Genomic DNA, 27,270 nt, shown 5'->3' on the forward strand with positions numbered 1-27,270 from the left:
GTATAAGCTGAAGTTTTATTCACTCCTCTACTGCTGTTTGTGATTTTTGAGCAAGCTACTTAATCGTCTTTTGTTAATGCTTGTTCTGGTGACCTTTTGCCTTAGTTTAGAATCTGGATAGTTTCATTGATGAGACTTTGGAATTATATAACGATTTTGAAAACCCAGTTCCACTTTTACCATGTAACCTATAAAAAGTTCCTTAAACTTTCTGAACCTCACTTTCCCCTTCTGTAAAATCACAGGCAATAGCTCGTCAGGAAATTATGATGATTAAATGAGCTAATAGATAGGAAAGCATTTAGTACAGTTCTGGGCATAGAGTAGATGTTCAATAATGGTGAATTGTTTTCTGACTTTAAGTCCTATGAAATAACTACCCCCGATCCCTGCCCCAAATTATTACTATTTAAAAGACTCAGACTTCCCAGGAAAAAAATTTTTGTTTAGATTTACTGACTCCCTACTGTGTGACAGGTACTGTTCTAAGATCTCTTCATGTAGTATGTATTTCTCATAATGTGATGAGGTAAGTTATTCATTCTCTTTTATAGATGAGGATACTGGTTATAATACAAATTTGTATGTACTTTAAGGCTGATGCAGTCAGAACCCAGTATATTTTTTAGAAGTTCAAGTACTTATTAGGCAAAAGTAACAAATGTTTCAAGCTGTGTTTAATAATTATCTGATTTTATTCTACTCTCACTCTAGGTGGTATGGCAGGACTTCAGTCAATGATGAGGCAGTTTCAACAGGGTGCTGCTGGCAATATGAAAGGCATGATGGGATTCAATAACATGTAAAGAAGATGCCTTAATATAAACTGACTCAGTTGATTACATTGTTTGCTGAGACCTCAGAGTTTCCCTCCTTTTTGCAAACGGGAAAAAAAAGTATTTTTCTTGTCTGTCTTGCCCCTTTTCTTTCTGTCCTCATCTTTTTTCCCCCTCCTTTTCTTTTTCCTTCCTTCCTTTTTCCCTCCTTCCCTTTCATATAAGGGAGGAATATATGGTTTTTGTGGAAATCATTATATTTTTGCTTTAGATTTTCTTCTGTTAGTTTTCAGCCATCATAACACTTCTTAAGTTAAACAAATCATGATGTAAAATTTTAGTATTGATACTTAAAAGTTTTTAATTGTCTCAAAGGCCAAGCATTGCATTTGTAAACAGTCCTGGTCAGTAGTTACATGATGTCTCAATAAAAGTGCTGTAAAATAAACTTCAAAGTCGTTATAAGTTAAGGGGTTGTTAACTTTCTTTATGGCTTAAAATTATCAGTGTATCATGTTAAAAGGCAGACAGAGGAGCTAATATGTAAAACTATTCTCATAAGTATACCTTTATTGGGACATATGATAGAGTAACCTAACCATTAGTATTAGGAATTTTTGTTTAACTTGGACTAATCAAGATAATTTTGCCATAGAAAATCTTAGGTCTGCCATTTAAATTGAAATTGTGAATTTGGTTACAGTTCACAGTTTAATGTTTTGTATATAACTTGCATTTTTTTTACCTCATATTTTTGAAGACTTAATGGCAATATTTGATTTTCTTGAGAAGCCAATTTTGTTATGTTTCTTACATACCAAAAATCTGCTTGAAGAAATTGATATACTTTGATGATAATAGCTAATGTGTAGACCTCCTAATGGGAATATAACTGCAAATATTAGGCTATCACTATTATATATTAAAAATAATGAGACCATGACAAGATTGACTTGGTTGTTGGTTACTTTGGATTGCTGCACAGTTCAATTAGGACAATGGCTTTTCAGTAAGTTATGGAATTAATTTAAAATACTAGAATAATTATTGTACCTACTCATTATTGACATCATGAAGATAATAGATATGGTATAACAGTTTATTTTGAACTAGGGTGAACTGATTTTGAACTAGGATGAACTGATCTTCAGCAAAGAATTGATTTGTAGAAGTAGAAGAGAGTGAAAGAAATAGCTAGTTTTTATAGTATTAATTTTTTATAACTCAAGTGTTTTAAAAGGGTCTTAAAATCCAAAGTATCTTCAGAAAATAATTACATAGAGAATGCAACCGATTTTCTTGTTTATTTGGGCACAGATTTTATATCCCACCAAATCATTTTCACCAGCCAAAAACTTTAATATCCCTATGGAATATTTGTATACCCTGTAAAAATTACGTATCTTGCATTCTGCAGAAATGTCATCACAAGGTCCAGCTACAGAAATTTGACAATAGAGAAAATATTGTTCTCCAAATTAGTTTCTTATTAAACTGATGCATACCACCTTTTCTGGGCATGCATTTTTGTGATTTCTATCCTCAGGGTACCACTTTTTCATTTTGACCAAAAAAGGAAATGAGACACTTGGCCAAACTTTATGGCTTTGGGCATTGTTGTTAGTATTTTTGGGTGTGATGCAAATTATATTTTTCAGAAGCAAAAATAACAGTGGCAAAGGACAACTAAAGGTCCAGAACATGTAGTTCAGCTTCTGTTTCTCTTTCCTCTTCTATAAAATGAGGAAATTGGGGATGTTCTCTGAAATTCTGATTCCATTAATTCCTCAACCTGGCATCTTTTTAGTTACAAAAGCTATCTTTCAGTTCTCACAGTTTTTATCAAAGTACTCATTTTTTGAAAGCATAAGTACTATATACAAGAATTAAATTCTTTAATAATTTGAACAGATGTCCTTTTATTTTTCACTGTTGTTAAAATTGGTTCCTTAGCTTTTTGATATATGTTCTATTTCCAGCTTAGACCACTAGCTAGATCTAATATCATACAACATTGGATTCTTCTTGGATTTTATTATAATGTTACTTAAATATGTACAAACATAAAATTAGGTATAATTTCTTGCATTTACAATGCTTATGTAATTTTAAAACAAAACCAAACAGAACTTAATTATCAGAAAACTACAATACCTAGAAAAGACAAATTAATAATTTAATCTGATGGATGCCAGTGTTCTGAAAGTATCATATTTGCTAGCATGTAAAATATAAGGTGTATACACAATGCATTGCAACTTTATGGAGGAATTTTTTGGAAAAAATTAATTACTTTTCATCATGTAGTAAAAGCAATTTTAAAGTGTGTTACATAAACCATTATATTGTTCAAATAAATACAGTGTGTCATAATGTGAGAAGTCCTAAGTTCTGATATGCAGTAATATTGTACTAACCTTGAATAGACATATAACGCACATAGCTAAAAAGAAATGTATTGTTATCAAAAATACTGATATAGAGAAGGCAATAAGACCAGGAAATTACTAGAACTAAAGTTTCCTCATGCATATTAATGTTGGAAAAATTACTATAATATTAATACCTTATGTCAGTGAATGTAGAGGTTCTGAAAAGTAAACCATAATATAAAATAAAATTGAATGAATTTCTTTTACAGGTAGCTCTAGTACATATAAACAAAAATTTGAGTAAAAAATGGAACAAAGTGTTTAAAATAAATGTGAAGGAATTGTGAAGTTGTTGATTGTGTATGCAGTAAAAGCAAGTATTTTACTATAATAAAAAATAATAACAACCACAGAATTTGAATGAGCCAGGGAGAACCATGGCTAAATAACAACTAAATGTAAATAAGTTTTGGTCTTCCTTAAAACCTGGCAATAATTATTAATAAAGCCACGTAAGGTGCATATTCAAAACTAGAAAGCTATCATCACAGCTCAAATCTGTTTCTGTTCATTGCTGGCATTCACTGGATTAGGAACGTAGTCATCTTCAAAATTCTGCTCTAAACTCCAGTTACCATGCTCTGAACATTAAGCTATTGCATTACAGTTAAACCTAATGCCTTTTTTGCTTCTGAGCCATGAGTTACAGGAATGATGAATTTATATCTCAAATTTTGAGGTATTAATTTAAATTTTACTTCTAGATCACCTGTATAGTCTATGGCTTGTTGTTGATGTGATGTGAAATTTTGCTATGAGTCTTTTCCCAACACTTTGCAATTAGGGGTAGCTAACAATTTATTTGTGCTCATTGTTGAGTAATTGCTAACCCAAGCCTCTAGTCCGTATCCTTCTCTACTGACCTCTTGTCTGTAATATGGGCATATTGAGTACAAGGTAATTTTTGGATGCTTTTAAAGGAAGCTGGTAAATTATGGCACATTTCCTTTGGTAGTATTAATGTGGTGCATAAAAGCTGTTGAGGTTGGCATGCCTATGCTACTGTTTGCAACTCTCATTACTTTTCTTTCTCTTCATCCAAAATGATTATTTGAAGTGCATTTAGATCTTTTAGCTTCATTTGGCTTAAAAGTTTCTCTCATTAGCCTAAAACAATGCATTTCTTGTACCAGTTGGATCATAAATGGAAAAACAATCAAGAAATTGCACAGCAGTACCTGTTTGTAGGAGGGATAATTTAGATGAGTCTGACACTAAGAAAATCCCCTACTTGGGGCCTGAGACTCCTCTGACATAAAGACTTTCTTCTCATGGGAAGCAGAAGTGAGTAATATCCTGTGATTGTGGTCTATTTTTCTTAAACAACACACGCAAGTTTTATGACCTTCCAGGGAAAAGTCCTGTGTAATGTCTGCATATCTGCATAATTTATGTATCTTGCTTGTTTGCTTTTAAAATAGAATGAGGGAAATTAAAGAGGTAACCCAGAAGAGGTAAGGGTTGTTACTGGATATATTCATGGACCAGAAATTCCCAAAGTTTCTGACTTTGGGAATCAATTAAGTGGTTCAGAATTTTATTTCTGGCAGAAGTGGTACAAGAAATACCCACCCGTTTCTTGACATTCCATTTGATAGGAAATATAGGGAGTGTGAAACCCTTCAGTTGATGTGTGTCCTTTGATTTTTTACAGTTTCCTTCTTACAGTTTACCAAGAATTTGGATTGGAGGGTAAATTTGCTCTATATACACAATTGGGTTATCAAGCGCATCTCATCTGTTACTAGGGAAAGGTATGGTTTCCTTAGTCCAGAAAAGGTACAGTTCTCAGGATTGTTTTTTCCTTTTGGCAACTCAGCCAACATCAACAATTTTATTTTAGAGAGTTCAGCAAAAGTTCAGCGTGGGCAGTGAACCTGGAGCTCTTCGGGGCACGTCTCAGTCATTTATGCCATTGTTCCTTTCACATTTCCCCCTTTTGCTCATAATTTTTCCTGGAGAAAATATCACCAGGGCAACTTTTAGTCCCACATAGCTGGAGTGGCTTGGTTGCCTGTTCTGGATTCATCATGTTCCTCAGAGTGGGGGTTGGGTGTAAGAGTCAATAAATGGATCAGGAAAATCGTTGGCGGCATCATGATATTGTGCTGCCTCCATCCAGCATAGTGGTCTGTGTGAGCCTTAACCAAGCAGAAGAATGGTTAAGTATAGAAGTAATCAATTTAAGCAAGGACTTTATCAACATAAAGAAGCTAACAGCTATTAAGAGCAATAACCCAGTTTGCAGAACAGTTCTGAACCAAGATCCAATGTTTGAGGGTAAACAGCTGAACAAACATTAGGGGAGTGTTAAGGGTATCAGAATGAAGCCAAGCGGGTTTCTTTTGTAGGACCTCAGTTTGAGTTTCTACTATACCAGAAGTATTTATCCAAGTACCACAGGTGGCATTTAAGATGGCACAGATACCTCCATGTTCTGCCAGAAGGTAGTCTAAGACAAGTCAGTTATCTAATACAACATGAGTAAGTGAGTTTAGGGAGTTAACTTCGTCACTTAATGCTATGACTATGGCATTAGCTATGTCTGCTATGGTGGCAGAGAGATTTCAAACCAATTTGTCAAGGGTTCCAATCCTCCACTTGGGGAATATAATTCTTAGATATTTCTGAAATCCCTTAGAAGAGATTTCTCAGCAGAGGAAGGAAGTAGAGCATGTGTGCTATTTGGTAATTTCTGGAGAATTTAACACAGTCAAAGGGGCCATTAAAAATCCTAGGGGACATTGAGAACCTGGGGCTAGGGGGGTTGAGGCAGGTCATCTTCCAACCACAAAGATATAGTAGATGGAGCACAAAGAAAGGAGTTGTCAAGGTGAAATTAAACCATGGGTCAGTTATATTTGAGCAGCCTAGAAGCCTTCCTTGTTGGAATATGTGGGGGGTCATCATGAGGACATATTCTGTTGCACAGCAAGGTAAAGATGAGAGCCAATGTTTCTGGGTAACCGCAGGGTACTGTTGGAACAAATTGTTCCTAAGAACTATTGGGGGTTTTGTCTGATTCTATTGACCAAACAGGAAAAAGGAGCTGTGAATTCAAGTAGGCAAACGTGGTATGCTGGGAGAATAGATGAATTCTGAACAGGACATGGTGGAGGGATATTAGTAAGACTGGAGATAGCTAAGGCAAGGGGATCCCAGTGTTTGGTAAATGATTTGGGGTGCCAATGGCATAGCCAACAATCTTAGATTTCCTCTAGTAGCTAGACTTTGGGAAATGCAAACTAGGGCATTACTCTTCCAGGCATAAGGGTTCTGGATGGATTTTAAGGAAGAATAATAACAGAAGTCTAATGAAAGAACTATCCAAGTAAAATCAGCCATTTTAATATAAAGAGGAGAAAGGGTGGCTCATGGCCTTGGTTAAAGAAAGAATCCTAAGCTGAATAGATAAGTTGAATGGCCAAGAATTGGAGCCAGAGGCTTCTTCCCAAGAGAGTTCTGGCAAGATATATGGTTTTCATAGAATTACCGCCAAAGGAGGATGCCCACTGTATGTAGTAGGGCTAAGAACATTAATAAACCTGAAACCAAAAGGAGGAGTCTCAGAAGTTCAATTCTCCAGTCCTTCATAGTCAAACTTAAGGGACCAAAGGACCTGGGTCATTTCCTTTAAACTTTCATTCCAAGCACACACCTGTGCATGAAAATTTTCACTCCTTGAGGATGTGTCTGTAAGGAGTATAAGAAGGAGAGTGGCAAGTTGATATATCATCAATTATTACATATCGAAGGGGACATAGCAACTCTGTGATAATGGCAATTAGAACAAAGGTAAGAAGAGAGATTTCATTAATGGTGATCATGGAGTCTTGGGAGAGTTGTCTATATCAGCTGTCATTTGCTTCACTTTTGGGTCAGTTTCAGCTTTAGGTCTCCAACTGTTTCAGAGGCCCATTCAGGTGGGGAAGCCTTTTTTAAATGAGAAACCTGAATCTAAGAATCAATGCCTTTATTGGCACAGAGGTTGGTTAAGAGTACCTGATAGGGTCCCTTCCACCTGGGCTGCAAGGAATCCTTTAAAAGGTGTCTTTTCCTATAAACATAGTCCCCTGGTTGTAAATTGTGGTGTTCTAGGTCTTCATATCCCAGGAGCGCTTTACTGTGTAAAGGTTTTTCAACCAGGTGCTCATTTTTCTTTAGTCTTAATGAGACTTTGGCAATAATGTAAAAGATCTCCCTTGACTAGAAGGGGCTCGTATAGCCCTGAGTCAAGAATCCTAAGTGTTCCAGTAATTATTTCAAATGGTGACAACTTGTGTTTTCCAAAGGGTGTAGATCTTAAGTTTAATAAAACTATGGGTAGTAATTTAGACCAAGGAAGACTGATAGCCTCAGAGAGTTTTGCCAATTGTGTTTTGATTATGCTATTGGTCCTTTACACTAGACCAGAGGACTGAGGATCATGGGCGCAGTAGAAATGTAGTATAGGCCAGATTTCACAAACAGCATTTAGAATTTGTCCAGTGAAATGGCTACTTTTATCACTATGTAATTCCAAGGGAATTCCCCAAGTAGGACTAATCCTTTCCAACAATATTTTGGCCACTGCAAGGGTGGTTGCTCATCTGCAAGGAAAGGCTTCCACTCAATGGGAATACATACAAACCATCACAAGAACATATTTGTATCTTTGAGAGAGAGACAGCTAGATGAAATCCAGTTGCCAGATAGCAAAGGAACCAAGAGATAAAGGAAAGTGGCCTTGAGAATATGAATAGGTTTTCCTGGGGCATATTTCGGACGATCTGATACCTTTGACATATTTCAGTCGCTACTATGGGAGGTTTCCAAAAGTATTGTTTTCCCCAGGCTATCATTTTATCAGTTCTTTAATCAGTCATTTCATGTATTAATTTTAAGATGGTTTGTTGAGTGACACCAGAAAGAGCACGGTAGCTGTTTGGTCCATACCAAAGCCCAGGATGCTGGTCAAATATGCATCCTTCAGAAACCCACCTCTGCTGTTCCTTAGCTATAGCATTCACTTGCCCATCTCTGATAATATCTTTTTTTTTTTTTAATTGGAGTATAGTTGCCTTACAATGTTGTGTTTCTGCTGTACAACGAAGTGACTCAGCTATATGTATACGTATATCCCCTCCCTTGTAGACCTCCCTCCCACTCCACCCCATCCCACCAATCTAGGTCATCACAGAGCACCAAGCTGAGCTCCCTGTGCTGTACAGCATGTTCCCACTAGCTAATTATTTTACACATGGTACTGTGTATATGTCAATCCTAATCTCCCAATTCGTCCCACCCCCCTTACACCCACCCCAGGCCCACACATTCGTTTTCTGTGCTGCGTCTCTATTCCTGCCCTGCAAATAGGTTCATTTTTCTAGATTGCACATATATGCATTAATACACGATATTTGTTTTTTTCTTTCTGACTTATTTCACTCTGTATGACAGACTCTAGGTCCATCCACATCTCTATAAATGACCCAATTTCGTTCCTTTTTATGGCTAAGTAATATTCCATTGTATATGTGTACCATATCTTCTTTATCCATTCTTCTGTTGTTGGACATTTAGGTTGCTTCCATGTCCTGGCTATTGTGAATAGTGCTGCAATGAACATTGGGGTACATGTGTCTTTTTGAATTATGGTTTTCTCAGGGTATACGCCCAGTAGTGAGATTGCTGGGTCATATGGTAGTTCTATTTTTAGTTTTTTAAGGAATCTCCGTACTGTTCCCCATAGTGGCTATATCAGTTTACATTCCCACTAACAGTGCAAGAGTGTTCCCTTTTCTCCACACCCTCCCTGGCATTTATTGTTTGTAGATTTTTTAATGATGGCCATTCTGACTGGTGTGAGATGATAACTCATTGTAGTTTTGATTTGCATTTCTCTACTAGTTAATGATGTAGAGCATCTTTTCATGTGCCTCTTGGCCATCTGTATGTCTATTTAGGTCTTCAGCCCATTTTTGGAGAAATGTCTATTTAGGTCTTCTGCCCATTTTTTTGATTGGGTTGTTTTTTTAATTTTGAGCTGAATGAGCTGTTTGTATATTTTGGAGATTAATCCTTTGTCAGTTGCTTTGTTTGCAAATATTTTCTCCCATTCTGAAGGTTGTCTTTTCATCTTGTTTATGGTTTCCTTTGCTGTGCAAAAGTTTTTAAGTTTAATTAGGTCCCATTTGTTTATTTTTGTTTTTATTTTCATTACTCTAAGGAGTGGGTCAAAAAAGATCTTGCTGTGATTTATGTCAAAGAGTGTTTTTCCTTCTTTTTCCTCTAAGAGTTTTATAGTGTCTGGTCTTATATTTAGGCCTTTAATCCATTTTGAGTTGATAATATCTTTTAAATGTTGGGTGTCCTTCCAAGTAGTATATAGTTAACTTGGTGTGAACAGAGTGACCAATGGGAGGAGGTTTCTTTATGAAGCCTGAATCTTGTAATGCTGCGGCCTTAGCAACTCTACCGGCCAGTCAGTTTCCTTTCCTTCCTCAGTGTTGTCTTTGGAATGCCCTGCAACTTATTGCCAATTGTTGTGCAGCAAGATTGCATCCAGCAAAGCCTTAACAAAGGGGCCGTTTTCAATTTCATTTCCCCCTGAGCTCAAGAAACCTCTCTGTTTCCAAAGCATTCCAAAATCCTGAGCTACTCCAAAGACATACCTGCTATCAGTGTAAATGTTAGCACATTTGCCAGAGGGCAAAGTGCAGGTGCAAATAGTGTGTATGGTTCAGCTTGTTGGGTTGAAGAAACTGAGGGGCAGAGCACTGGATTCTATTATAGTGAAGGGAGTAGTGATAGCATATCCAGATTTCAGTTGTCCAGCAGTATTTCATAGATAAACCAAGAAATGTCAAAGTTGTCTAAAGGTGTTTCTTGCAATCTGGATGCGGACTAGTCAAAAGATCAGTTGTGGTTATGTAATCATGTGAGATTTTATCTGTTGCTGATAGTAAGAGGGTAGCAGGATTTAGGGAGTTACAATGTGACAAAGTGACATTTGGAGAGGAAAGCAAGATTTCATAGGACGTCAGTCAGCTAGCAGATAAGTGTGTGTGATGTGACTTCAAGAGTGCCTCAGTAGAGTGAGGGACAAACACCTGTGAGCGAGACCCCATAACTGTCTCTTCTGTAGCCTGCAGAAGGGCAGCAGTGGCTGCTATTGCTTGGAGGCAAGGTGGAAGATCTCGATCTATAGGGTCCAACTGGCTCTAAAACCCAGTAGGTCTCTGTTTGCCCCCATGGGCTGAATGAGCACTCCAAGGGTGTTTCCTGCTAACTTCATGAATGAATAGAAAGTGAAGAGAATAATTAGGGTGTCCTAAAGCAGGGGCTGTGGCCAACCGAGTGTCTAAAGTTTGAAAAGCTGATTCAGCCTCATTATTCCAAACAAGAGGATCAGGCCTCTGTCATTTAGAAGGGAAAAAGGAGTTGTGCATACAGGAAGAAATTAGGAACCCAACTCTGCAATAGCCTGTTAGCCCAAAAAAAAGCATCTCACTGGCACTTGGTGGCATGAAGCGGGAAACTGAGATATGCCCTGGACACATGTAGGATCCAGTGTTAGCCCTTGAGGGGTTAGCAAATGACCCAAGTATCTTACCTGGGTTTGAACAAATTGGAGCTTTTTCCTTGAGACCTTATACCTTTGTGTGCTAGCTGAGTGAGGAGGTATAGGCTGTCCTTGAGGCTTGCTTCCTCAGTAGGGGAACATGACAAAAGGTTATCAACATATTGAAGTAAAGTAGAGCCTTGGGCAAAATTCACATTGGCCAAGTCTTGTCTCAATATCTGTGAAGAGTAAGTAGGGTTTTCTGTGTAGCCCTGAGGCATAGTGGTCCAAGTATATTGATGTCCTTCCCAAGTAAATACAAACAGGTATTGGCTATCTGGACGGACAGGAATGTTGAAGAAAGCACTACGTAAATCTATGACTGTAAAGAACTGTGTGCTCAGAGGGATTATTAAATTGAGGGTGGTGTGAGGGTTGGGGACTATGGGGTAACGTGATATGACTCTATTGTTTACAGATTAGAGATTTTGAACAAAATACCAACCTTGGCCATGAGATTTGCCCATGGGAAGGATTGGTGCACTACAGGGACTGGTGCATGGGATTACAGGGCTCTTCTGGAAGTGTGCCTTGACAGTGGGACGAATTCATTGTAGGGCCTCAGGCCTGAGATCTGTTGAGGTGAGGCAAAGGTTTATTAGGATCTACCTGGATCCTAATTGATAGCACCTAATGAATGTGTTCTATGTCATTTGAAGAGGTAGACCATAAGGTAGAAGGAACAGAATCTAACAAATCCTTGTGATTGGGAATTGACAAGACAGAAGCAAGGAGGGGAATCTCAATATCAGGACTAGAGCTGGAAGTAGACCTTGAGGAGTCAATTGCAAGTGTATTTCTCCTTTTTGGGAAAAGGAAATATTAGCTTGTAATTTTTCCAGGAGATCTTGGCCCAAAATGTGTACTGGGACAGAAGGAACAAGAAGGAACTGATGAGTTCCCTGCAAAGAACCTATCTCAAAAGGCAAGGCGGGGGGACTTCCCTGGTGGCACAATGGTTAAGAATCCGCCTGCCAATGCAGAGGGCACGGGTTCGAGCCCTGGTCCAGGAAGATCCCACATGCCGCGGAGCAGCTAAGCCCGTGCACCACAACTACTGAACCAGAGCGCCCGCGAGCCACAGCTACTGAAGCCCGTGCTCCGCAACAAGAGGAGCCACCGCAATGTAGCCCCCATGCGCCACAACTAGAGAAAAACTGCACAGACCCAAGGCAGCCAAAAAAAAAAAAAAAAAAAAAAGGCAAGGGGGCCAACTTGCTTACATTAATAATCATGTTGGGAACTCACACCATTTGGACAATTTCAGTACTCTGAGGAAGAGCGCCTTGAGGCTGGTGGGGTTCAAGACAGACAAAGTTGTTCCCGTGTCCACAAGAGTGGTAATAGCCTCAGATCCTATAAAAAAAAAAAAAGGTCCAATTCTCCCAACGGTGTTAGTGGAAGTACCGGGAAGATCCCAACACTTTCCTTGGAGCCCCATGTGTCTACAAAAGGGAGGTGCTTCTCAAATTTCTCAGAAAGTTCATGAAAAGGGTCAGAGTGAGTGGCTTTGGGCTGCGAATAGGGCCTTCTTTTTAACTTTGGGCAATTCTTCCAGTGGCCAGGCCACTTATGATAGTGGCAGGGACCTGGGCTTAGAAGGAACCCTGAAGAGAATTTTGGTCTTTCCGTTGAGGTAGCTGCTGAGTGGCAGTGGTCAGATGCTGCAGCTGCAAATTCACGATTTTAGTGGTCTTGCATTTCTCTGTGTGTTTGTTTTAGACAGCTTATTAGCCAAATTGACCAAATCAGGAGTGGCCACTGCTTTAAATCAACCTAAAGTGCATTTTTATTTTTAACACCTTTCTTTTTAACATTTTTCCTTACGCATGATTGATTATGAAACTATATCCCCCTATTTGAGGAGTGGGTTAACCTTAAAAATATTCTCTATTAAAATATATATGTAGCTATGTTAAAACCACATGAAAGTCTTGTTTTTTATTTGATGGACTCTCCTCGTTATTGAATTTTATTCAGCTTTGTTGTCCCAGCCATTCACGGAAATAGGTAGATCTAAATTTACCTTTTTAGCTCTGTATGCATCATTAGATAACTAAATTTAGGTAACAGTTATGTTTTCAAGTAAATTATAGTAATACCTGAATTTATTTTTTGTCATAGTAATACAGTACAACTTATACTACAAAGTGAAAGAGAGAAAGATTTGGCATGTTGCTTTGTTGTCCATTTTAGTTGATCTATGACAGTCTGGAAATAATGACAAAAATGTCAATGCCCAAAATAAAACCATTAGAATTTCTATGCTTTTCTGTTGCTATGAGTTGTTTTTTGCAAAAGACTGCTCTTCAATTGCATATTTGTGTTAAAAAATAACTCTTCTTAGGAAATACTTCTGGTTCATGCTGGAAAGTGACTTGCATTTTGAATTTTCAGTAAACTAAGAAATGTACTTGTAAACCATAAAAATAAGTTCTGCCTCTGCAGTGAAAATTGTAATTTGATATATAATTGCCATTTTGCAAAATAAAATCATGCATTTATAAACATTCCACTAATTTTTAACGATAAAAGCTGTTGACTACCCTTCTTGCCAGTAAAAGGAAAGCAATTTTTGAATACATGTAATGTAGAACTGTCTTGTTTATGAAAGCCAATTCATGAAGGCTTTAACAATTGGTTCTTTATTTCTCTTTTCAACTTATGCAGTTTTTGCTGCTTTGGATTGTCTCAACCCCATGCTAATGTCACTAGACAGCACTTGTGAACCTTGGCAACAAGCTAGTTTGATTTTATTACCAGAATATACATTATGAATTTCCATCCAATTAAAAAAAATATAGATGACTTTCAAATAATCAACTTTTGTTTTTAAGGTTTTCAGTTTGGTTTTTAGGTTGTCATAGTCATATGCAGGATAGAAAGTGTACAAAAATACTAAGCAGAGAGTAAGGAAAAAGAACTTTTGCACAGGAGAGAAGGGAAGAATTAAGGTTGTATGGGTGTTGGGCCTGCTGTTGCCATGCTGAATAGAAGATATGCCGGGCCATAACTCTGGGGAGCATTTATGAATTTGCCTGGCATGAAAATGGAATCTAGGGTATCGAATGAAGCCCCTCCTCCACGGCCAAAAGAATGTATTTTATTTTTGACCTCTACAACTAGTGAAAATTACCTGAAAACGCTCATACTAAAGCTACAATTAAAGACCATTTACATGGAAATATTCCAACTAGAGTAATGCAATAATCATTGTAATCATGACTTTTTTATTTGGTTGAACACTGGGAAAAATCTGAAAAGTCTGAAATGTTCCCTCTTACACACACACACACACACACAAACCCTAAACAGATAATAAATTATTCCTCACATTTGTTAAAATGGAAGCTTGCTAGCCCTCTGCTCTCCTTCAGGTCTCACTTAACTTTTTCTACAGTTACATATACTTAAGTACTTCAGACAGGTGTAAAAGCAAAATTCGCCTTTGAGGTCTTATTTCAAGGGTATTTTGACTAGACTGTCATCCACATGAGAAATGGAATAAGTAGCATGAGCCGTTCATTAAAAAATGTATTTTCAGCAACCACATCTCGTCACAAGCCTTTGAAGCACACTACGCAGGCGTTCTCATTTCACAGTGCAGAAACCAAAGTCTGGGAGGTGACTGCCCAGGATGCAGCTGGTGAGCGGCTGAGCCAAGATCCAGAAGCCAGGTTCCCGGTACAGGTACGAGGCATGACGTCACTGGTGGTGCCAGTCTGCGAGCTCGGCACGCGGGCCGGGCCGTAAACTGTACTGCAGAAGGCCCCGCCCCGCCCCGCCCCGCCCCGCCCCGCCCCGCAGGAGCCGGGAGTTGCGCAGTCCAGGCGGTGCTCAGCCGAGCCCCGGGAGCTGAGCCGGGTGGGCGGGGGCGCCAGAGGCCCCGCCCCTCGGGCCTGCCCCACCCCCAGGTCCGCCCCGCCTCGCCCCGCCCCGTCTCGCCCCGCCTCGCCTCACCTCGCCTCGCCCCGTCCCGTCCCTCCAGCCGTGGCTTGGCGGGGCTCGGCGCTAGGCGGGCGCAGCCGGTGAGTCCCACTTCCTGACAGCGGGTTCGGTCCGCGCCTGGGCGGGGACGCGGAGAATGGAAGCGTGCTTATCGGCCATTACTTTGTATCTCGCCAGCGCCAGCAGTCCTGTGGAGGCGACAACGATGGACCGGAAGCCAGTGAGCCGTGCGGAGGGAGGAGAAGCAGGGGCTGCCTCGGGAGCTGCGGCCGCCGCTCCGTTCAGGGAATCGGCACAGGAGGTAGGTGCGGCCGCCGAGGCTGAGGCCGGGAGAGCCCAGCTTCCTGTCTGCCTTGCCTGCCGCCTGCCCTTTTGGCCTGCCCGGCCTTCCTTCGAGCAGGCCGCCCGCCGGAGGTGCGTCCCGGGGCTCCTCTTCGCGGTGTCCCCGGCTCCGAGCGTCGGCTTGAGGGAAGGGGCGGACGAACCGCAGTTGGGCATCGCCTCCTCTGACAGCGCCGCAGACTCCGGGACGGCCTCGGATTTCGAGGGGTGAGGTTGCAGCTTCAGGTCTGCGAGCGCGAGAAGGAAGGCGTGTCCCCGAAAGGCTGTCCTTGGAGTAGCTGGAAGCCAGGTGACGCCGGCTGCGATCACTTCTCAGTTTCTCCTTGTGGGAGTGCCTGACTTGGCATCTGCCCTTTGGTTAGCAAATAGCAACTGGGTGCTACGCGTTTACAGGCTTTTTCCCCCCACTTAATCCTTATAACTTCTGCATGAGGTGTGAGTTATCCCCATTTCACCAGGGAGGTAACTAAGGCTCAGAGCTGCGCTGTCCAATAGACATATAATGCCAGCCGCATTTTAAATTGTACATTTTCTCGTAGCCACATTAAAAAAATAAAAAGAAACCGGTGAAATTAATTTTAATATTCTATTTTATTTAACCCAATTTTGTCAAAAACCATTTTAACATGCAGTTAATATGAAAGTTATCACTGAGATATTTCACAGTCTTTCTGTGGTACTAGTCTTTGAAATCCTTTGTGTATTTCAGCCCATCTCAGCTTGAACTGGCCACATTTCAAGTGAGCATTAGCCCCATGTGGTTACTTTATTGGACAGAGAAAGTTTAGAGCATTAGATAAGGTTTGGAGGTTTGTTTTGTTTGGGATTTGGTAGTCTGAAGTAGTAGTGTAGGATCTTTGGCCAAGTAAAACTAATGAAGAATGGCTTTACCTGAAACCGGCTCAGGAGTATACAGTTTTGATGTTAAAAACCTGAGTTGCTTCTGTGTAGAAATCTTCCCACCCTCAGTGAGAACAAAGCTTTTCAGTGGCTTCATTTTTGAGACTAACTACCTGAATGTTAGTAAGACATTTCCCCCAAACTACAGATTCCTAGAGAATGGTGCCCGAATGTGAGTATAGTTCTAATATTATAAGAGGTAGTTTGCATTAACAAAAGCTTTTTCTCAGGCTAGTCTTTATATGGAATTGTTTTTTCTCCTATTTAAGAAGGGGGAAGGTAACCTGCAAGAAGGAATTCAGGGAAAACGCTAATTGATTAGGAAGCCCACTTATTACGTTCAGTTGAGTGTGACCTGTTGTTGACAGGTGTACTTGAACTGAACCTTTTTAGTCCACAGTGTTTGATGTATTTTCCATTTGATTTTTCCTTCTGTTACTATAATTGTTTTCATCACTACTTCAGCTTTCAATCTTTCTAATAGCAAAGTAAACCTGTACTGATTTACCAGATAAATGTTATTTGAAGAGAGGCTCTTTATTGTGGCTTAGTGCTAATATGTTATTTTCACACTCTTGGTTAAAAAATAATAAAATAAATAAAACGTAAAGAAGGCCATAGAGCAAAAAGTAAAAAGTCATAGGAATACTCCCATCACCCATTTCTCACATTCACATTCCCCAGAAATAACTGTTAAGTTTCTGGTGTATTCTTTCTGGGATTGCCTATGCATATATAATCTTTCCTGTTAAACAAAAATGGGTTCATACTATACAAACAGTTTTCTAACTTTCCCTTTGTGCTCTCTCATTCACATTCCTGAAGCAGAGACATTTCCGGGAACCCCAAATCTATGCCTCCTTGACCACAGTAAGAGGGGAGAGGCCAGTGAGGTGGAGACTTGGGTGGCAGGAGAGGCTGCCATCCTGTACTCCTTCATCGGTTTGTCAGAACTGAGAAATCCCAAGTGTCATGTAGGGAAGGGAGTAAGAGTTAGGAGCTTGGGTCTGTGTTCAGAATTAGGCCTCAAACCAGGACATTCAGCAACTTATCTGACTAGACTTTTGACCAGAATCTCAGCTTCAATATTATTAAAGGAGTTAAATTTCAGTACTACTTGTTCATTTATTTATTTAGCACCCCTGCTACCAAGCACTTACGATGTGCCAGGAGCTGTAAGCTAAAGGATATAGCAGTGAAGGATACACACTGTGCCTACTCCCATTTTGCCGATCACCTATTTGGGGAAGGTGACACAGAATAAATTCCAAGTGTAATACATGTTTTTATAAAGTTCTGTGTGCTATGGGAGTATGTGAAAAGAAAACTGCCACTAAAAACAGGCCCCAAGGAACAAGATAAGCAGATTTACAGTACTGTTAACCATAAAATGTAATAAAATGTTAATTGACATTGCATCTCATAATTTCCTGGTGTTAGGAAATTGTCTTTTCGGATCTTTGGAGTTTGTTGGAGTTTGTATAATTGACAGTGAAAATTTTCTGACCTGCAGGTTGACTGTTTATCTGTAAAAATGAAATGTTTGCAAATTCAGAGAATAACTTTCATTTATAGTTGTTGGAAATTTTGAATCAAATTATTTTCTGGTTGGTTTTACCCATCAATACCTCCCTTAAGTAACCCCACACTCACCTCTTTGCCAAGTAGAGGTTGGGATCATATGGCATAGATTCTTTCACAGATTTTTTTACTTGACAATCTGGTTCTTTAAGATGCGGGGTTGACAAACTAGAGCCTATGGGCCAGATCCCACCCGCCACTGATTTGTATAAAATTTTATTGGAATATAGCCCATTCATTATGTATTGTCCATGGCTGCTTTTGCAGAGTTCAGTAGTTGTGACAGAGATTACATGGCCCTCAAAGCCTAAAATATTTACTATCTGTCCTTTATGGGAAAAGTTACTCACTCCTGCTTAAGATGATAAACCTAAAACTTGGGTTTTACTGTATCAAAAATTAATATTAAAATTTTAAAAGAGAGCTTTTAAATAAAAGTCTCTTTAATAAAAATCTTTATATGAAATGTGATGATTAAAACAAATAAAATACCATTTATGTATTATGTATAGAGAATATTACTCAAAGGTCTGTTTATACTTGACTGACTTTGGTATTAGAATGAAAAATATGAATCACCTTTGAGCCTTCATCTTTGTAGATTTTTTTTTTACCTTTTGGAAAAAATATAGCCAAGAGTCAGTTAATGGAGTTAGTAGATAAGTTTATTCCTGTTATTATAACCCAGCCAGAATGTTTTTATTTATTAAAGTTGTCTAAGGAAGACAAAGTAGTGAAGCCAATGAGAGACACCCCTTCTCCTTTGCCTGTGTCTTAGAAAAGACAAATTAAGCCAGTGAGAGATTGGTAGAGGGAGAATGAGAAGCTGCTTGCTCTGATGGGGGTGGGGTGGGGGTGGAATAAGGCAGGGTGACGTACTGTGAAAGGGCTCAACTCTGTCCATTGACTGGGACTGTTGCTTTTACATCAGATCCATCCAGTTAGTATGATAACTGGAGATCTAACCCAGCTCCTCTGACTTTTCCTTGCCTATAAAGTCATGGTCCAAAAGGAGACATTGGTGTCAGGACAACCATAAACCAAATCTCATATGAAGAGGGAAAATGAGATTGGGTAGGAACGGCTCACTATGCTTAGGGACTGGTGATAGAAGAAAGATGGCCTGGGTGGACCATTTGTTGTTCATCTTATTTATGGACACAATGAATGGGCTGATGTTCCTCTATTAAGGGCTGGGATATGTTTGAAACCTCAGGACAGGCTAGGGAGAATTGTGGTTTTTGTTTTTTCTGGTTAATCCATAGGTAGCCCATGCTGTCAAGGTTTTCATGGTCTCAGTTTGCTCTACAGCAATTATAGTTGCTGTCAGTGATGTTCGTGTGTGTCATGGAACAATGCATGTGTTCTTTGGGTTGGATATACCTGGATTCAAATCCTGGCTAATGACTAAACTTACCTTTGGGAAGTGAAGGACAGAGAACAGCCATATCTGTTTTCTAAGAAGAACCTTAGAGGATTAAGAGGAAACAATGCATAAAAATAAAGTTACATATACTTGCATAACTGGGCAATTCTAGTCCACTATTTTTATCAGTACAATTCCATCTCTGCAAAAGCAGTTCAAAGAGCTTTTCTAGGGTTGAACAACAATCATGGGTTTAAATTATGTGTGGTCATATCTACAAGTGTAAGAATCCTTATAGAGGATGAAATTTTTGAACTCTGGACTATCTTGGACAATCCCACTGATATGGACTCTAATCATGGCAGTCCTGTAGTCCTGTATCATTTTGCTTTGGTTTAGTTTTAAAATCGTACCAGAGCATAGTCTCATCATGAAAGTAAAACAACAACAAAATACAAAAAGAATAAAAAACCCCTTTGACCACTCCTTTACCTGTACCTCCTCCCCCATCTTTGTACCTAACCCCAAGGGTAACCACTGTTGCCAGATTTTTCTTTACAATTACTTGCACTGTGCTTTTTGAAATCTTCTAGTAAGAAGATACAACAAAGGCTTTCTTAGGAATTTAAACTTGAGGCAAAAAGACAAGGAAAAGCTCTTCATCCTCTCCCTCAAAATGCATTTACAGTGAGTTTGGAACATTGGCTATATGTGTGAGGTAAAATTAGTATTTCCCTTGGAGTGAAATTTGGATGTAATTGGAATTCCATAGACTATTATAGTTTTAAAATTTGTGAAATCTTTTTACTAGCAGGAAAACTGTGTTGTCATCTATATATTAGTGAGTGAGAAATATACAAGTTCAGATATAGAATACTGATGGCCTGCTTTCCAGATTTGGTTTACAAATGAGTTTTATTTGGCCTGCACAGTGCTTTAAATTTTTTTGAATTTTAATGTCTTTGGTTGCAACATGCTTTTCTTCAAAGGTCTACTTCTAATCTATAGCAGTATTTACTCATTTTTGGTACCTGCTTGGACCTAAAAGGCATCTTACTTCGGGACTCCCATTTTGGAAGAGGAGAGGTTCAGAATTAAGCTGAACTGGTTTTGGTTTGCCCACATGTAGCTAAGCTCAAATTCAAAGACTTAGGGTTACCTTATACAGACATTTTATGTTACGCATCTAACATATGTACATGCATCTATATGATTTTCCTTTGATATATCAACACATTAATCCCTCCGTAATTAGCATTGTTCTTTAAAATTATTGATGTCCAGCATGTCTTCACGTATTATACAACATTGGAATTGCTATGACTTGAAGTGTGTTGCTTGATTTCTTAGCTTTTGACTTAAAAAGCTTAATTGGTTAAGTTCTGTTTTTTAACCTCAGCAGTGAGCATGCAGAGGTTTGCTTTACTATTCATTAAACTCTTTGTTTATGCTGTTGATATGCTTTTCTGTGTACGATCTGTTTTATTGTTTAAAAACTGTTTAAGGATTGGCTTATATTTCTTTATTCCCTAAAATAAAGCAACCGAAAAATTTTTTTTGTTATATGAAAGAAAATTAATCTCACTTGAAACTCTTCTTTTCTTAATTTATTATTGACATTAGATGAGTAATGAAAGAGGCTTTGAAAATGTAGAACTGGGAGTCATAGGAAAAAAGAAGAAAGTCCCAAGGAGAGTCATCCACTTTGTTAGTGGTGAAACAATGGAAGAATACAGCACAGATGAAGATGAAGTTGATGGCCTGGAGAAGAAAGATGTTTTGCCTACTGTTGATCCGGTAGGTTTGATGCTGATGTTCCTTTTGTCAGTGGGTTTTGTTTTGACTGATTTGTTTCCCTTAAATTTTTTTAAAAAGTATTTATTTATTTATTTATTTATATTTTTGGCTGCGTCGGGTCTTAGTTGCGCGGGATCTTCATTGTGGAACGCTGGCTTCTCTCTAGTTGCAATGCGCGGGCTTAGTTGCCCTGCAGCACGTGGGATCTTAGTTCCCCAACCAGGGATGGAACCCGTGTACCCTGCATTGGAAGGCGGATTCTTAACTACTGGACCACCAGGGAAGTCCCTGTTTCCCTTAAACTTTGAGTAGAAGGGACCTTTGTGGTTTAAATAAACTGTATTCTGATTATAAAATTATGCATTATGATTTTGGTAGAAAACAGTATTTTTACACAATATGGATGGAAGTATTTTCTGTATTTCAGTAGCCTGAATAGTTTATTTTTGAGTGTCAGAGTTCCTTTGTCAGTGTGGATAGGTTTCTTTAAGATTTATTTCACTAAACGGCGTATTTGAATTCCAGTCCCTTTGTATTAAAGACTGTACCACCATGATGGTTTCCATTTAAAGCTTAGAAGTTGTCAGTTCTTTTTTATATTGCCTCAAGTTTTGATTAGAAGATAGGAGTGTACAGTTCTTAACTTTATGTTCCTTACCAGCTAAATTTAAGAATTTCTAAGTTATAAATGATGTGACTGGGGACTTTCCTGGTGGCACAGTGGTTAAGAATCCGCCTGCCAGTGCAGGGAACACAGGTTCGATCCCTGGTCCAGGAAGATCCCACATGCTGCGGAGCAGCTAAGCCTGTGCACCACAGCTACTGAAGCCCGCGTGCCACAACTGCTGAAGCCCACGTGCCTAGAGCCCATGCTCTGCAGCAAGAGAAGCCACCACAATGAGAAGCCCGTGCACCACAGCGAAGAGTAGCTGCCGCTCGCCGCAACTAGAGAAAGCCTGCGCACAGCAGCAAAGACCCAACACAGCCAAAAAGAAATTAAAAAACAAAAACAAAACAAAAATATGTAACTGTAAAATTATAAGACTAGCTGTACATTTTTTTAAAAGAAGTGTTGCCTTTCTAAGTAGTCATTTTGAGAGTTCAGTTGATCAAATATTTATGGACTTTCTAGGTGCTGGTGATACAGCAATGGGCAGTATAAATTTCTGCTCTTATATGCTAGTGGGCAGAAAGGCAATAAGCAAGTATATACTATAATTATCAGACTATGGAAAGTGCTATGAAGAAAATAAAGCAAAGTAGCAGAGTAGAGAATTATTAATTTAGATTTGGCTTAAAAAATGTTATTACTAATTTTTCATCAGATTTGGTTCTAAATAAATTCTAGTTGTTAAAAAAATATGAGATCCAGATTCTCTGCTATAGACAATATTCAAAGGACTGTGCAGTATACTCTGAATGCAATTCCAAATGCATGCAGAATATTGTAGAAGTGTTTCATGCAGTGGAAGAATTGTTGAAATAAATGTCTTTCTTTTAAATTACTTTGAAGGGTTTTTTATTTGTCTGTATAAATTTGTGTATATATGTATGGTTTAAAAAGTCTTTGTCTCAAAAATTGTCCTCTATTTACATAGGAATCGGTAATAAAGACATTGCATAGAAAAAATGCATCCTTACTACTTTCCTAAAGGTTTATTCTTTAAAAAAGCTTTATTGAGATGCAGTCCATGTAGCATACATTCATCAATTTAAAATTTGCAGCAGTGGTTTTTAATATATTCACTGATAGATGCAACCATTACCACGGTCAATTTTTAGTACGTTTGCATCACCTCAAAAAGAAACCCAGTACCCTTTAGTTATCACTCCCTACCCTTCATCTCCCCAACCCCTGATGACCACTAATCTATTTTCTGTCTATTGATTTCCCTATTATGGACATTTCATATGAACGAACTCGTATGATATGTGATCTTTTGTGACTGGCTTCTTTCACTTAGCGTAACGTTTTCAGGGTTTATCCATGTTATAGTATGTGTCAGAACTTCATTCCTTTTTTTGATATACCATGTTTGTCAGGTCAGAGACATTTGGTTGTTTCTACCTTTTGGCTATTATGAATAATTCAGCTATGAACATTTGTGTACAGGTATTTGTGTGGACGTATGTTTCCATTTCTCTTAGGTATGTACCTATGAGTGGAATTGCTGGGTCATATGATAACTCTATACAGGTATCCCCTGCTTTTTGAAAGTTTGCTTTATACCACTTTGCTTTTATGAAAAACCTACGTTAGCACCTCTTTTCGCTTACTGAAAGAAAGCTGAACAGGATTTTCACTTTTATGAAAAAAGGTAAAAAGCAAAAATAGCATCCAGAATTTGTTTTGCAGTGAGCCCTTGTAGAGGTGGTGGGCACCCTGAACAGTGAGAGAGGCACCTTGAAGCTCCTTCCCTGGGGAACTACACTCAGCATCACAGCATCAAGCCGCCATAGCTTTGAACTGTATCTGTGAGCATTTGTGCTTTGTTTCGATTTATTTTGTTCAGCTGTTTAGTAAGATGTGTCCTAAGGTAATCACTTCTTTGCTTTACACAATTTTGCGTTATGACAGGTTTCATAGGAATGCTCTACTTTTGGATAGCAGGGAAATCCTGTATTCAGTCATTTGAAGAACCACCAAATTGTTTTCCAAAGTGGCTGCACCATTTAAAATTCCTGCCAGCATTGAATGAGGGTTCTGATTTCTCTACATCCTTATCAACGCTTGTTACTATCTTTTTTATTCTAGTTGTCCTTGTGGGTGTGAAGTGGCATCTCATTATGGTTTTAATTTGCATTTCCCTGGTGGCCAGTGATATTGAGCATCTTTTCATTTGTTTATTGGCCATTTGTATATCATCTTTAGAGAAATGCCTATTCAGGTCCCTTGCCTGTTTGTTTTTTTTTTTTAATATTTATTTATTTATTTACTTATTTTTCGCTGAGGATCTTTCATTGTGGCGCACGGCTCTTTGTTGCGGTGTGCGGGCTTCTCTCTAGTTGTGGCACACGGGCTCTAGAGCGCGTGGGCTCTGTAGTTGTGGCACATGGGTTCCTTAGTTGTGGCGTGCGGGCTTAGTTGCCCCGCGGCACGTGGGATCTTAGTTCCCCTACCAGGGATTGAACCCGTGTCCCCTGCATTGGAAGGCAGATTCTCAACCACTGGACCACCAGGGAAGTCCTGCCCTTTTTTAAAAAAATTAATTAATTAGTTAATTTATTTTTGGCTGCGTTGGGTCTTCTTTGCTGCGCGGGGGCTTTCTCTAGTTGTGGCAAGCCGGGGGCTGCTCTTTGTTGCGGTGTGCGGGCTTCTCATTGTGGTGGCTTCTCTCATTGCGGAGCATGGGCTCTAGGCATGCGGGCTCAGTAGTTGTGGCTCACAGGCTCTAGAGCACAGGCTCAGTAGTTGTGGCGCATGGGCTTAGTTGCTCCGCAGTATGTGGGATCTTCCCAGACCAGGGCTCGAACCCGTGTCCCCTGCATTGGCAGGTGGATTCTTCACCACTGCGCCACCAGGGAAGCCCCCCCATTTGTTTTTAAAATCGAGGTATAGTTGATGTACAGTATTACATTAGTTTCAGGTATACAACATAGTGGTTCACAATTTTTAAAGGTTATATTCCATTTATAGTTATTATAAAATTTTGGCTATACTCCCTGTGTTGTACTGTATATCCTTGTAACTTATTTCTTTTATACATAGTAGTTTGTAACTCTAAATTCCTTACCCCTAAGTTATCTAATTTATTATCTAAGTTATTCATAGTATTCCTTTATAATCCTTTTTATTTTCCTTTTCAGTCTAGCTAAAGGTTAATCAGTATTGTTGATCTTTTCCAAGAACCAGCTTTTGGTTTCATTGATTTTTCTCTCTTTTTCTTTTCTCCATCTCATTAATGTCCATTCTAGTCTTTATTATTTCTGTCCTTCTGCTTGCTTTAGGTCTCATTTGCAGTTCTTTTTCCACTGTCTTGAGGTGGAAGGTTGGGTTTTCTTTCTTATTTCTTAATTAGCTATGAATTTTGCCTTAAACATTGCTTTAGTTGCATCTCATAAGTTTTTATATGTTACATCTTCGTTTTCATTCATCTCAAAGTATTTTCTCTTTTCCCTTTTTTTTCTTTGACTTGTTGGTAACTTGAGTATGTTGTTTACTTCTCACATATTTGTGAGTTTCCCACATTTTTTTTTCTGTTATTGATTTCTAATTTCACTCCATTATGGTTGGAGAACATACTTTATATTATTTCTATCCTTTTAAATTTATTGATGTTTCTTTTTTTTTAATATTTATTATTTATTTATTTGGCTGCATTGGGTCCTAGTTGTGGCACGTGGGATCTTTGTTGTGGTGCGCAGGCTTCTCTCTAGTTGTGGTGTGCGAATTTCTCTCTCTAGTGTGGCACGCGGGCTCCAGAGTGCTTGGGCTCTGTAGTTTGCAGCACGTGGGCTCTCTAGTTGAGGTGCAGGGGCTCAGTAGTTGTGGCGCATGGGCTTAGTTGCTCCATGGTATGTGGGATCTTAGTTCCCTGACCAGGGATCAAACCCGTGTCCCCGGCATTGGAAGGCGGATTCTTTACCACTGGACCACCAGGGAAGTCCCTGAGGTTTTTTTTATGTCCTAGCAAATGGTCTGTCTTGGAGAATGTTCCATATGTGCTTGAGAATGGTGTATATTCTCTTGTTAGGTAGAGTATTCTATAGATGTCTAATAAGTCTCATTGGTTTATAGTGTTTGTCTTCTGTTTCCTTGTTGATCTTCTACCTAGTTGCCCTATTTATTATTGAAAATGGGGTATTGAAGTCTCCAACTATTATTGTTGAATTGTCTATTTCTCCCCTCATTTCTGTTAGTTTTTGTTCTGTTGAGCCACTCAATTGAAATTTTCATTTCAGTTATTATACTATTTCAACACCAGAATTTCCATTTGGTTCTATTTTATGATTTCTCTTAATTGATATTCTAAATTTGATGCAACACTGTTATCATACCTTCCTTTTTTTCTTCAACTATGGTTTCCTTAATTCTTTGAACATACTTATAAAGGCTACTTTGAGTTTTTTCTGTTAAATCCAACATCTGGTCACTCTCACAAGTAGTTTCTGTTGTCTGCTTTTTTTTTCTAGTGTATGGGTCATGCTTTCCTGTCTTCTTTGCATGTCTCATAATTATTTGTTTGAATAACTGGACATTTTAGATAATATATCGTAGCAACTCTGGGTGCTGCCCTCTGCTTCCTCCCCACCCCTCACCTCCCAGGGGCTTGATTTTGTTATTTGCCTGTTTGTCTAGTAACTTGGTGAGTTATTTTAGTGAAGTCTGTCTCCTCCCCACTCGCTGTTTTCTGCTTCAAACTAGCTGAGCTATAGTTGAGCCTGTATCTTCATAGAGTCTAAGAATTTCTTCCCAAGTACCTTTTACCAAAATCTCCACTGATTTTGAGAGTACCCTTAAGCTTGGACTTTTCCACTTCTGTTGCAAATGAAGTCAGTTCACATGGGAGGAAATTAGGAGCTATCTGTCTTATGGCCTACTTTTCCTCCTGGGCAAAATCTTTTAGCCAGATCTCTGAAATTGGGGGGTCGGGATAGTAGTGCATTTCTCTGTGACACCCCTACTTTAGCAGCCGAGCACTCGGTTGGGGTTGGGAACAGAAGCCTTAGGTCTTGGCTCACCTCTTCTGGCATGCAACCACTGTCTTAGGAACTGGGGTAAGGGCGATCAGTGTGCCAGTATTCTCAGTGGCACCATGCTCACGGTAGAGCCTCCATTATGTTAGTGGGGGGCTGATGGAAGAAGGGAGCCCTCACCTGTCAACTGCACTCACCTGGAAGTTAGTCTCAGTATTCTAAGTGCCCACCAAGTATTTGACTACTTCTTTCTGGCCTAAATGTATAGAATGAATTTAGGTATGAATGTCGCTAACCTAACCTCTTGTTGCAGACAAAACTTACCTGGGGCCCCTACTTATGGTTTTACATGCTTCGTGCTGCCACATCAACCCTCTCAGGTATTACTTTTTGTTTGAATATTGTATAACCACTATAATATGCTCCCAGAACAGGAGCTTTGCTAAATAGGGTGTTTCAAAATTGAAGGAGAAACAATTGGGAGTTAGTCACTCCCTTCTCAGCAACTAGCTAGCTAGCTAGCTAGCTCACATTGGAAGATATTAATCTAACTTGTACTTCATCTTAAAACATTTTTTAGCTTCTGGATATGCTTTAAAAAAGGACTAAAAAAATAGCTATATTAATTTAGATACAATTTTCATGTTCTTGAAACTTTCCTGTTAGCAGTTATTTGGCTATTTTGCCATTTGATTCCCTGATATTGTTCTCATTCTAACTGCTTATTCTAAAGCCTGTAGTTATAATTCATTTATGTTTTATTTGATTAATATTTCATTTCTTAAGTTGAGATATAACTAAGTCATATTTGAAGGAAATGAATTATCAGCCTATGACTTAATCATGCTAACTTTAAATATGCGTTTTAAATCATAAAGCTTTCCTCTG

General features: G+C 39.0%; 1 protein-coding gene across 7 annotated transcripts in view; it reads left to right on the top strand.

Moving 5' to 3' along the window:
* LOC133084341 (signal recognition particle subunit SRP54) overlaps positions 1-27,270 on the top strand; it is a 74,740-nt gene that overhangs the window by 43,211 nt on the left and 4,259 nt on the right. For 4 of the 7 annotated variants that reach the window (XM_061180780.1, XM_061180782.1, XM_061180781.1 and 1 more), the window contains one exon: positions 715-1,241. The exons of 1 other annotated variant lie outside the window; for it this stretch is intronic. In XM_061180780.1, the coding sequence (XP_061036763.1) occupies positions 715-806 (92 nt within the window). In that variant the 3' untranslated portion in view covers positions 807-1,241. 2 more of the 7 variants (XM_061180784.1, XM_061180783.1) reach the window with 2 other exon arrangements.

The sequence above is a fragment of the Eubalaena glacialis genome, chromosome 2 (assembly GCF_028564815.1).
Source record: "Eubalaena glacialis isolate mEubGla1 chromosome 2, mEubGla1.1.hap2.+ XY, whole genome shotgun sequence".
NCBI classification, from domain to species: domain Eukaryota; kingdom Metazoa; phylum Chordata; class Mammalia; order Artiodactyla; family Balaenidae; genus Eubalaena; species Eubalaena glacialis.